The 13,495-nt window shown below is 46.2% G+C and overlaps 1 protein-coding gene across 1 annotated transcript in view; it reads left to right on the top strand.

The window, feature by feature from the left end:
- Positions 1–11,505, top strand: part of LOC120065961 (PDZ domain-containing RING finger protein 4-like) — a 45,558-nt gene extending 34,053 nt beyond the window's left edge. Inside the window, exons 4-8 of the mRNA XM_039017002.1 lie at positions 2,303–2,365; positions 5,054–5,155; positions 8,934–9,047; positions 9,928–10,395; positions 10,429–11,505. Coding sequence (XP_038872930.1) covers positions 2,303–2,365; positions 5,054–5,155; positions 8,934–9,047; positions 9,928–10,395; positions 10,429–11,505 — 1,824 coding nt within the window. The remainder of the gene's footprint in view (positions 1–2,302; positions 2,366–5,053; positions 5,156–8,933; positions 9,048–9,927; positions 10,396–10,428) is intronic.
- The last annotated feature ends 1,990 nt before the right edge of the window (positions 11,506–13,495 follow it).

The following is a 13,495-nucleotide window of genomic DNA, read 5'->3' as shown; positions in this document are numbered from 1 at the left end:
CCCTTCGTTCAGTATCATTAGAACACAGAATCATGGGAAGGAAGAATCATGGGAAGTAAGAGGCATGGGAAGGAAGAGGCATGGATGGGCTGTGTAAGGAGGGCTGAGTCATGAATGGGCTGTGTAAGGAGGGCTGAGTCATGAATGGGCTGTGTAAGGACGGTTGAGTCATGGATGGGCTGTGTAAGGAAGGCTGTTTCATGAATGTACTGTGTAAGGAAGGCTGAGTCATGGATGGGCTGTGTAGGGAAGGCTGAGTCATGGACGAACTGTGTAAGGAAGGCTGAGTCATGGATGGGCTGTGTAAGGACGGTTGAGTCATGGATGGGCTGTGTAAGGACGGTTGAGTCATGGATGGACTGTGTAAGGAAGGCTGAGTTATGGATGGGCTGTGTAAGGAAGGCTGAGTCATGGATGGGCTGTGTAGGGAAGGCTGAGTCATGGATGGGCTGTGTAGGGAAGGCTGAGTCATGAATGGGCTGTGTAAGGACGGTTGAGTCATGGATGGACTGTGTAAGGAAGGCTGAGTCATGGATGGGCTGTGTAAGGAAGGCTGAGTCATGGATGGGCTGTGTAGGGAAGGCTGAGTCATGAATGGGCTGTGTAAGGAAGGCTGGGTCATGAATGGACTGTGTAGGGAAGGCTGAGTCATGGACGAACTGTGTAAGGACGGTTGAGTCATGGATGGACTGTGTAAGGAAGGCTGAGTCATGAATGGGCTGTGTAAGGAAGGCTGAGTCATGAATGGGCTGTGTAAGGAAGGCTGAGTCATGAATGGGCTGTGTAAGGACGGTTGAGTCATGGATGGACTGTGTAAGGAAGGCTGAGTCATGGATGGACTGTGTAAGGAAGGCTGAGTCATGGATGGGCTGTGTAAGGACGGTTGAGTCATGGATGGACTGTGTAAGGAAGGCTGAGTCATGGATGGGCTGTGTAAGGAAGGCTGAGTCATGAATGGGCTGTGTAAGGAAGGCTGAGTCATGAATGGGCTGTGTAAGGAAGGCTGAGTCATGAATGGGCTGTGTAAGGAAGGCTGAGTCATGGATGGGCTGTGTAAGGAAGGCTGAGTCATGGATGGGCTGTGTAAGGAAGGCTGAGTCATGAATGGGATGTGTAAGGAAGGCTGAGTCATGGATGGGCTGTGTAGGAAAGGCTGTTTAGGGAAGTGTGACGCACTTAAGCGTAGTGGGTGCGGAGTCAGGCGCAGGAGGCAGAAAGTACTGAGTAGTGCTTTAATTAGACACAGGGAAGAAATCGTGCGCGCCAACATACACGGGCGCAGACAAACACGTTACCCAAAAACAGGTCCAAACAGTTCAGAGGGAAATCCCAAAACGAAACACGCTACCCAACAACTACCACACACAAATACAGAGGAAACATTAAGCCCGCACAAAGAGCAGGCGGGCCGACCAGCTTAAATAGCCCAACTAAACGTAAACAAGAAACAGGTGTAACTAATGAGACAAAACCAACAGAAAAGGAAAAGGGATCGGTGGCAGCTAGTAGACCGGTGACGACTACCGCCGAGCACCGCCCGAACAGGAAGAGGAGTCACCTTCGGTAGGAGTCGTGACAGGAAGGCTGTAATACATACTATGTATTTTCTTTGTGTCTGGAGTGTTACGTCGATGGAAGGTAGAGTTTAGCCCAGCAGGGAAACCAACTGATAAAGAAACAGATTACACACATGAACCAACGAATGAACAAACACACACACACACACACACACACACACACACACACACACACACACACACACACACACACACACACACACACACACACACACACACACACACACACACACACACACACACACACACACACACACACACACACACTGTGTTGTCCCTGATTGTAATAGTCTATTTGACAATCCCCAGGCGTACACATGTCCTGACAGGTTTTATAACTCTGTTCATTTAGCTGCTGCAGAAGTAAAGTGGCATTTGATACCTGGGCTGGACAGATTCTATAACACATTCTAACATCGAAGGTATTTCTGTGGCAGCAGTGGCTTCAACCAATCAACATTTGGTGTTGAAAGAGATCCTTTGTCTGGACGTAATGTATAAGAGTAGATTGTACTACCTACTGAGGTGTTCTATAATTATATTGGGAACTAAATGAATCTTGGATATCATAAGGCGTTTAGACAATGCTTTTATAAGTTAGTATTCTCTGTAAAGGTGTATATGTATTTGTGTATGGGATGCTGTATTAAGGCATTTTGGCAAAACTCCAAAAGGCAATTTTGTGTTCCCTCTAAGCATTGAATCTAACAAGCTCTCACCAACAGGTTGGGCCAAACAGCATCGCTGCAAGGGATGGACGCATCAAAGAAGGAGACCACATTTTACAGGTAGGAAACCATTTAATTCTATGTTTCTCTCTCTCTCATCACTCTCGCTCTCTCTCATTTTTCTCTCGCCTTCTCTCCTCCCTCATCAGAGGTGACTTAAACCTATTTTATTTCACCTCCCTCTGCCATTGACTCCCAGCACAAGAACCCATTCATTTTTAATGGCGTCACAGTAAAAGGGAAGCTCACTCCCTCTGTGACAGTTAGCGATGAGGAAATGTCCCCCTGGCTGTTTTAGTTACCGACTCAGCATTCGACTGAGCTTTCTAAGCGCTGTAAGAGCAGTTTAGGGATACACCTCGTCCGGAAATATCCCCCACCCGCTTCTGGATAACACGCCCGCGCACACACACATTCAGGCACGCACGTTTACACACACACACCCCTAGGGGAGACAGAGTTCCCTCCATCTTTTTACCCTTAGCTCCATCCCTGGGCCAGGGAGGGTCGGAAACCCTGGAGTAGGCTGGACACATGAAATTGTTAACAATGCTTACATTTTTTTTAAAGCATACGCCATGGAGCCCAGTTTCATAATATTACCATATGTCCTAGCTGTTTGCCATAGTGTTGAAGTTAAGGCATTTTTCACCCTGCCAGCTCCAATTAGTTCTATTGAGCACCGTGGCACCAACTCGCCTTCCGAACTTTCTATTCCCAGCCCATTGTTCTACGTCACAATGCCTGCTTCACTATTGTTGGCAATGAGACCAGCCCACATTGAAACGTAAACAACAACAAAAAATGACTCATGGAACTCTGAGGATGTCCCGTTGTTTCCTATAGGGGAAATATAGCTATGTCTGTCTATTTCGCCAAATATCTCGCAATTTGTATATTTCGATTTTTTCAAATCGGACAGCATTTTAATCAGGATAATCTCCTCTTTCTAATTACATAAGGTTGGGCAGCGTACTCTGCTGTCATTGATCACTAGACAAAATAGTCAGAAGTTTTCATTTTTCTCTTACTTCCTCATTACGCAGACATAAGCACACTTGGCACCATCGAGGTGCAGATGTTTACTTTCTACACAAGTTGGTCTTTTTCAGTTTCGTCCTAAGAACAGATTGTAGTGGTAAAATAAAAAGGGATACATATTTTTGTGCCATTTAGGCGAAATTGAATTCTGAGCATCACTCCAGTCAGAAGAGGCTCTGCAAACGTTCGATACCATTCATTATGTATGGGCTCGCGCTAGTGTTCCAGCTTAGTCAATGTTATTTTGCCATTTTGACTCATTCTATTGTGCAGCCTACCTGGAGGCTACTAGTACCCTCCTAGGAGAGTCTTCCAGTGGACTGGTTAGAGGCCCAAACAACAGAGTCAGTGGAGCTGTCCTCTATTCTAAGGTTCAGGGAAAGTTGTGTACACAGAAAAGGGGGATGTTTTAAGGTGTAATATATAGAATTCAGGATCCTAGTGAGGTTGGTGTTTTGGGAGGTAGGAATAGAATAAGGTCATATATTTGGAGGGAGAGGCAGATTGACAGCTCTTTGTAGAGAGAGTGGTGGTAATGGGAAGTAGGTAAAAACAGGGTGCTTTAGACAGAGCATTAATGGTTTTGGGAGGCAGAAGCTTGCTACAGTAAAGTGAGTGCGAATGCTATAGAGAGAGGAGAAATGCTTTTGGAGTTAAGGACAGAGGTAGATGATAATGTTTTTCAGAGAGTGGTCTGTTTTCAGTTAGTGTGTTCTCTGAACAACAGAGTGATGTGTTTCTGAATAGGGGTTATTGAGTGGGAGAGGGGAGAGAGGGAGAGAGACAGAGAGAGAGAGACAGAGACAGACAGCGAGACAGAAAACGAGAGAGAGGTGGGTACACAGTGCTGTAATTAAAGGAAGAGGATGGAGGACGGGTAAGCACTGTTTGGTGAGACATACGGCCGGCGCTTGCTGCTTCCCTAATTTTCTGCCGCGTTGTGTGTGTTGTCTGTGTGTCTTCTGTGCAGTGCAGTACATGTGTTGTGTGACTGGTTTGAGCTGCGAGGGGTTTGGGTTAGTGGTTGTGATCCAGGCCACCACCCCATCCCTCCACTATTCTCCCCCGCTGACAGGGCCATTACTCTGGGCAGAGGAAAGCGGACCCCCCCCCCCCGTCACGGCCCAGTTAATTGTGTGGGGCGTCTGGATGTATAAATGTGCGTTGCTTCCGGATGCCGAATGCCGTTCTAGTGCAAACGGTCGGTCCATGGACTACTGTCCCATTCATAATCAATCAAAGCTTGGTCCTGCCTGCCTGGCTGGCCTGCTATGGAATGCGGAGTAGACACAGACTGCAGATGCACAGGAACCTTTAGCTTTATGCCAACCTGGCTGGCTCTTTCTACGGTGTTTGAGTGAGATTATAGAGGGACCTTTCCCTTAGTGTGTGTGTGTCTGTGTGAATAACAGTGTGTGTGTGTCTGTGTGAATAACAGTGTGTGTGTGTGTCTGTGTGAATAACAGTGTGTGTGTGTGTCTGTGTGAATAACAGTGTGTGTTGTGTGTCTGTGTGAATAACAGTGTGTGTGTGTCTGTGTGAATAACAGTGTGTGTGTGTCTGTGTGAATAACAGTGTGTGTGTGTCTGTGTGAATAACAGTGTGTGTGTGTCTGTGTGAATAACAGTGTGTGTTGTGTGTCTGTGTGAATAACAGTGTGTGTGTGTGTGTCTGTGTGAATAACAGTGTGTGTTGTGTTTCCCCCAGATCAATGGGCAGGATGTGCAGGATAGAAAGGAGGCTGTAGCGGTGCTCTCTAGTGAAGATACTAGGAAATTCCTACTGCTGGTCGCCAGGCCCGAGATACAGGTGAGCTCACACACACACACAGATACAGTACAGTAGGAACATTGTGTTACTGGTCACCAGACCAGAAATACAGGTGAGTTTACAGCCAGTTTTACCCCAATATAAATGTTCTTACCTCAGTAAAAGTTTTTAAAACTCTCCCTTTAACACACCCGTACTGTAAACACAGATAGGTCTATACTGTAGGTCCATAGGACCAATATCCCTTTAACACACCCGTACTGTAAACACAGATAGGCCTATACTGTAGGTCCATAGGACCAATATCCCTTTAACACACCCGTACTGTAAACACAGATAGGTCTATACTGTAGGTCCATAGGACCAATATCCCTTTAACACACCCGTACTGTAAACACAGATAGGTCTATACTGTAGGTCCATAGGACCAATATCCCTTTAACACACCCGTACTGTAAACACAGATAGGTCTATACTGTAGGTCCATAGGACCAATATCCCTTTAACACACCCGTACTGTAAACACAGATAGGTCTATACTGTAGGTCCATAGGACCAATATCCCTTTAACACACCCGTACTGTAAACACAGATAGGCCTATACTGTAGGTCCATAGGACCAATAGATCAGTCATTAGAGTTATTTTTATTCATGACATCCTGAGTTATACACAACAGCCAAAACATAAATATACCACTTGTGTTTCTTAGATGAAACACTGCAGGGCTGTTACATGCTCCTGTATAGACCATGGACACCACCTCACATCCTGTTTTATTTAATCGACTTCCAACGGTACGCCATAAAAACTAATGGCAGGCTAATATGCTGTGAGTTCAGGCCCAAGGCCATGGCGAATAGTGTGTGTGTGTGTTAGGGGTGTGAACGCTTTAAATGAAACTGGGATCCTTAAAGTTAAGAAAAATCCCTAACCGAAAAACAATGTTCTTTTTTTCTTCGTTTCTTTTACGTAGATGCAGAAAGTAAACTGTAGGTCAGTTTCCTCAACAACTAAGAGTGTTAAAGCGAGAGGCTCAACTCCTCCGCTGTTTTGGTGCCCTGGTTACCACGCTGTGAACGGCATGAAGCAAACCCATTCACATGCACAGATACTATGTGTGATTGTGTGAGAGCCAAGTGTTACATCTCACTCATTTCAATATCCTAGCACAATGGTCACAGACCTTTTCTGAGTCGAGATCCCTTTCTGAGTCGAGATCCCTTTCTGAGTCGAGATCCCTTTCTGAGTCGAAATGCAAGTCCAGATCTACCACTCTTCTAAATATGACTTAAAAAACCTAAGCCTGTGCTACATTAACCAATTAAAAACAGTTATGTAGCAATGAGGTTTGTACAGTAAGCTATAGGCCCAATACATTATCACTGCATATTGACTATGCTTGAATTGCCCTGTCATTGTTGTTCTTCTCAGACCATTATGAAATTATATTTAAAAATAGTAGGTACATGATCAAACTGGTAATAGATCATGTGTTGTATTACTTGTGAGGCACAGCAGAGTGAGCATAATAATCCGCTTTTTTTTTCATTTTACTGGACTGATGGCCTGCATCTGATGGTCAGTCTGAGGGGAAGGAGCAGATGCCTCTCACCATCTCTCTCTCCCTCCTCTGAGAAAAGGGGACACAGTCTTCCATCTGATGGTCAGTCTGAGGGGAAGGAGCAGATGCCTCTCACCATCTCTCTCTCCCTCCTCTGAGAAAAGGGGACACAGTCTTCCAGCTGATGGTCAGTCTGAGGGGAGGGAGCAGATGCCTCTCACCATCTCTCCCTCCCTCCTCTGAGAAAAGGGGACACAGTCTTCCAGCTGATGGTCAGTCTGAGGGGAGGGAGCAGATGCCTCTCACCATCTCTCTCTCCCTCCCTCCGCTGAGAAAAGGGGACACAGTCTTCCAGCTGATGACGAAACTGACTTCACACTGCATGATTTCTGCCTCATGCACCAACTTACACAAAGTTACACCTCTGACCAGAGGAAGTGAAATATTCCTTGATATTAAAAAAGAAACAAGCCGCTAATAATAACAAGAATGCAATCTTATGGGAACACTTTCCTGTACTCATTCATTACAGCTGCACTGCTGGTTGTACTCATTCATTACAGCTGCACTGCTGGTTGTACTCATTCATTACAGCTGCACTGCTGGTTGTACTCATTCATTACAGCTGCACTGCTGGTTGTACTCATTCATTACAGCTGCACTGCTGGTTGTAGCGTGAGTGGAAATAGGAAGAATACATATGTGTTGACAGTGCTGAATAACAACTTAAACATGAACTTACTCATAAAAACAGCATCTATTTGCTGTATTCATTGAATCTCTCTAGTCATGGTTTTAAAAGTTTTTAAATCTCACAGTATCAACTTTCGAGGCTTTCGAGGCTCAAGGAAAAGGTGCAGACACGGTGATCTGAGCTATCTGATTGGCCAGTGGTAGGCCAATAGGTGCACTTGATTTGCTCTCTGGGCCTGCCGGGTATGCAGAGTTCTACCTTCAGACACATGAAATGGTTCAAAATGGGAACACTGCCTTCCCTGCGCTAGGGCTGCTGAATCAAGTGCATCTACAGCCAACAGGGCGAAAGAAAAAATAAAATAAGAACGCAAGGCTTTACCTTTGTTGTTTTTTTACATACATCTTTGGTAATCGACTAGGAATACCCTCGCGATCGACTGGTTGGTGACCACTGTCCTGGCCTATTCATTGGTTTTCTGCTTTACTGAAGTTGCGAGATACAGCTTTTGATTGCCGATAGATATGCCTAGTGCCTGATGGCCAACCTACCTAATTGTTTTAATGGAAAATCCACAAACAATGGCAGTTTAAATGTTAAGAAAATGTTTCCATTTGTCACATCCCTAGTGTGTGTGTGCGCACCACTGAGAACGGCGGATGAGCCATGAGCCAAAATGGACTCTCTTCCTTCCCCTTTTAGTAATTAAATAAGTCTCTCACAGTCTAAAGTCCTGGCTTCAGCGTATCCCATTTAGTTTGACACAAGCAGACAAAGAGATCATGAAGAACACTGAGGCCACAACAAGCTAGCCAATCAAGAGTAACAACCAGCTGGCCATTCAAGAGCCACAACAAGCTGGCCATTCAAGAACCATAACAAGCTGGGCACTCAAGAGCCACAACAAGCTGGCCATTCAAGAGCCACAACAAGCTGGCCATTCAAGAACCACAACAAGCTGGCCATTCAAGAACTATAACAAGCTGGCCATTCAAGAACCACAACAAGCTGGCCATTCAAGAACCACAACAAGCTGGCCATTCAAGAACCATAACAAGCTGGCCATTCAAGAATCACAACAAGCTGGCCATTCAAGAACCATAACAAGCTGGCCATTCAAGAACCACAACAAGCTGGCCATTCAAGAACCATAACAAGCTGGCCATTCAAGAACCACAACAGGCTGGCCATTCAAGAGCCACAACAAGCTGGCCATTCAAGAACCATAACATGCTGGCCATTCAAGAACCACAACAAGCTGGCCATTCAAGAGCCACAACAAGCTGGCCATTCAAGAACCACAACAAAACACACCTCATGAATATCTGGCTTTATGAAACTGTTGATAGATCATGTATGAAGGTCATGAAGCCTGACCACTATGTGTATGTATTGACTCTATCAACAGCTTCATAAAGCAAGATATTAATGTCTTGTTGTGGCTCTTGAATGGCCAGCTAGATGGTGTAAGGGTTTATCATGTTCCTGTTTAAATCCTCTCTCTTTCTCTCTCTCTCGCTCTCTCGCTCTCTCGCTCTCTCTATCTCTCTATCTCTCTAGCTGGAGGAAGCGTGGTTGGATGATGAACACAGTGAATTCCTGGAGCAACTGAAGATGGAAATGTTGGAAGAGCAACAGAGAGAAGAGATGGAGCTAGAGGCACTTCAGGAGAAGGTGAGACCACACTGCCGCAGGGACAGGCCAAAGAGTTTATCACAATTAGTTGTACACTCTCCCACACATAGCACATACCTGTAAAGCTCATCACCAAAGCGACACACCAAAGAGTTTATGTACTGTAAAAATGACTTTAGGGTCTCTATGGTCCACCCTCAGACTCTTTGAAAAACCTGTGAAAATATGTAATACCCTTGGAAAAATTGTGTGTTTTTATTGAGAGATTAGCAGGCTGTGAATGGGTAGATATGGAAGTTCAAAGATGGAAAAGCTATTGGGGAAGAAGTGGCACCGTAGTGGTACAGAACTCCACAAGAATGGAGGGAATCCCAGTGGAGACCCGTAGTGGTACAGAACTCCACAAGAATGGAGGGAATCCCAGTGGAGAACCGTAGTGGTACAGAACTCCACAAGAATGGAGGGAATCCCAGTGGAGAACCGTAGTGGTACAGAACTCCACAAGAATGGAGGGAATCCCAGTGGAGAACCGTAGTGGTACAGAACTCCACAAGAATGGAGGGAATCCCAGTGGAGAACCGTAGTGGTACAGAACTCCACAAGAATGGAGGGAATCCCAGTGGAGAACCGTAGTGGTACAGAACTCCACAAGAATGGAGGGAATCCCAGTGGAAAACCCAAAGCACTGACTTAGAAGTTCAGAACTATTTCAGACGTTCGAAATTTCAGAAACTACACTGGGGGGGTTCTGTAATAATACTAAAGCCCTTTGTGGGGGAAAAACTCATTCTGATTGTCTTGGCTTGGCTACCCAATGGTTGCATGTGGTGTTTATATTTTTGTTCAGTATAGTTACCTATTATTTCTTTACATTGGGGGTAATTTCAGTACTGATTATATAATTTTTTCTTTATTACAGGCCAAAGGAGAAGAGGATGACATCACTGCCACCTGTTCCTCCAGAACTCAGGACAGCGGGCTGGGGATGTCGTTAAGGAACAGCATCGACGCCCCCGACCACAACGTCCTCCTAACCCACATCCAACGGAGACTCTCCCAGTGTCTGAGGGACAGACAGAACTGTTCCACGCGTCTGGACGAAGAGGAGGAGGAGGAAGAAGATGAGGATGTTGCAGAGGATGGCGATCGGTTCCAGCAGCTCCTGGAGCTGAAGTGTCAGATCCGTAACAGCGGGGAGTACGACCTGATCTATAGCAGACGCAGCACTATAGAGTGTAGGCTGGGAGAGCCGGCCGGTGGCGTGCAGCGTGAGCTCCGCATGCTCAACGACGAGCTCCGTAGCATCGAGCTAGAGTGCCAGAACATCATGCAGGCACACAAGCTCGGCAAGGGGCCGGTGGGGTCCCAGTGGGACCAGGGGCAGCAAGTGTTTCCCCAAATTGTCTGCCCCACACCCAAGGACCAAAGCTCTCACCTGGGGTGCAATGACTCACCTAGAAGAAGCAAGCTGGTGGGCATCAACGAGTGTCCGGAGAAGCCGGAGAAGTCAGACAAGGACAGCTCGAGTGCCTACAACACTGCAGAGAGCTCTCGCAGCACGCCGCTGGCAATGGACCGCTCCCCTGAGCACTCCCTTCAGAGGAGGATGGTGACCATCACCAACCAGAGGAACCTCCGCAGCAGCATGGCCAGCCTCCACACTACAGCCAGCCCCAGCCCCAAACACCGGCCCCTCCACTGGGCCCCCATCCCAGGCAAGGCCAGCAGCCCCGACCACAGCCTTTACCCCTCCGAGTCGGACAAGGTGGCCCCTGCAGACAACGAAAGGAGTGGGTTGGGGAACTGGAAGGTGAAGCCTCAGCCTCCTCCCAGGGCCTCCCAGATCCCTTACCTATCCCCGTCCCATGACTCCCAGCACCGCCAGCCCAACGCCAACATCCCGGCCCACGCTCGCCACTACCAGAGCTACATGCAGCTGATTCAGCAGCGCTCGGCTGCGGAGTACGCCCAGAGCCAGCTGAGCCTGCTCAGTGGAGTCAAGGAGCCCCAGCTGAGCCCCGCCATCGAGCCTAAGATGGAATGGAAGGTGAAGATCCGTTCGGACGGCACGCGCTACATCACCAAGAGACCCATTAGGGACAAGATCCTGCGGGAACGCGCCCTGAAGATCAAAGAGGAGCGTAGCGGAGGGATGACCACCGACGACGACGCTATGTCCGAGATGAAGATGGGGCGGTACTGGAGTAAAGAGGAGAGGAAGCAGCATCTGGTCAGGGCTAAAGAACAGCGGAGGAGACGGGAGTTCATGCAGCGCAGCCGACTGGAGAGCCTGAGGGAGAGTCCTCAGAGCAGCAGCGAAGGACGCAAGGAGGTCAGCATCATTGAACTGAGCCACAGGAAGATGATGAAGAAGCGCAACAAGAAGATCCTGGACAACTGGATGACCATTCAGGAACTGATGACTCACGGGGCCAAGGCCCCTGATGACCCCAGGGCCAAAGTACATAAGGCCTTCCTGTCGGTCACCACTGTATAATATACAACAAACACATAACAATCTATAGCAGTGTTTCTTAACCGTATTCATACCAGGAACCAGCAAGCTATGGCCCTACCCCGGTGAGCAACATCCCAGGGACCGGTGCTGGTCTCCGGACCGGAATTTGAGGAACACTGATCTACAGTACCCCATGTGGTATTATATACTTGCCTCGTTCAATGTGGCGTTTTTATGAGGGCGATAGGAATATTTTTCACAACTTTGTTACCCGAAAAATAGCATTTTCTAAAGAATTTTAACCAATGGTTTCCATGGCATTTAAAAAGTCTGTTTTTCATTATTTCACTCTGTTCCAGAAACACTTTTGTATGAGATTACTGAGCAATTATTTTTCTTAGTTCATCCTGTAAATGTAATTACCTGCATAGTGTTCAATTATTTTCATATTTCTGTTCTGTTATACAGTGATTCCAACCCACACAGGTCAGAATATTTGTATGTACTCCCTCAGGGGGAGAGGCGTTCAATTGAATGTACAGTACAGAAATCCTACTTCTTGCAGGTCTAGATTTGATAAACCAGCCATTTCATTTGTCCTTAAAGGGACACTTCGGGATTTTGGTATGAAGGAAGTTAGAGGTAAGTTTCGCGAGCCAATGCTAACTAGCGTTAGCGCAATGACTGGAAGTCTATGGGTATCAGCTAGCATGCTAGCAGATTGGGCTCCCGAGTGGTGCTCCCGATGCCTCTAGCATCTCAGTGCTAGAGGCATCACTACATACCCTGGTTCGATTCCAGGCTGTATCACACCTGGCCGTGATAGGGAGTCCCATAGGGCGGAGAACAATTGGCCCAGCGTCATCCGGTTTAGGGTTTGGCCGGGGTAGGCCATCATTGTAAATAAAAATTTGTTATAAACTGACTTGCCTGATTAAATAAAAAAATAAAAAAATAAAGATTCCCATAGACTTAGTCATTGCGCTATTAACAACTTCCTTCAAACTGCACGCAGAGACATAAAAATGGTATTCACAAGTTCATCTGACTCTGGGGAAGTAGATAAAGTGCCTCTGCCAAAATCCGAAGTATCCCTTTAAAGGTCATGAACAGTCAAAATAATGTTTTTCATGAAATTGGATAATATTTGGATGAAACTAGATCGAAGTATGAAAAATGACTGGTTCTTCTACATTGGTAAAGTTTGATCATAGAGTCACTGGTCCCCCCCATGTCAAATACGTGGATTCAGGAGGTGGGATTATTAAGGGGATAGGGTGACATCACTCTAACTCTCTCATTTTAATACACCAATGGTAACATGATATTCTCTTACCTAATTTAAATAAGTACCGCCTTGTAACCAACATCGGAGAAGGTGTGTTTGCAGAAGGGCATGGTTTTTATAGTTAGATAGCTACTCTACTAGTGACAACATATGAGTGTAGGGTGTCAGCAAATACAATTAAAAGTTTACCCTATTCATCTAGAATGGCAAAGATACTTACAGTTGAAGTCGGAAGTTTACATACACCTTAGCCAAGTACATTTAAACTCAGTTTTTCACAATTCCTGACATTTAATCCTCGTAAAAATCCCCTATCTTAGGTCAGTTAGGAGCACCACTTTATTTTAAGAATGTGAAATGCCAGAATAATAGTAGAGAGAATTATTTATTTCAGCTTTTATTTCTTTCATCACATTCCCAGTGGGTCAGAAGTTTATATACACTCAATTAGTATTTGGTAGCATTGCCTTTAAATTGTTTAACTTGGGTCAAACATTTTAGGTAGCCTTCCACAAGCTTCCCACAATAAGTTGGGTGAATTTTGGCCCATTCCTCCTGACAGAGCTGGTGTAACCGAGTCAGGTTTGTAGGCCTCCTTGCTCGCACACGCTTTTTCAGTTCTGCCCACAGATTTTCTATGGGATTGAGGCCAGGGCTTTGTGATGGCCAGTCAGGAAGTTAAAGCTTGGTCGCAAATGGGTATTCCAAATGGACAATGACCCCAAGCATACTAACAAAGTT

This window comes from Salvelinus namaycush, chromosome 21 (assembly GCF_016432855.1).
Source record: "Salvelinus namaycush isolate Seneca chromosome 21, SaNama_1.0, whole genome shotgun sequence".
Classification (NCBI taxonomy): Eukaryota; Metazoa; Chordata; class Actinopteri; order Salmoniformes; family Salmonidae; genus Salvelinus; species Salvelinus namaycush.
This window is presented reverse-complemented; position numbering and strand designations above follow the sequence as displayed.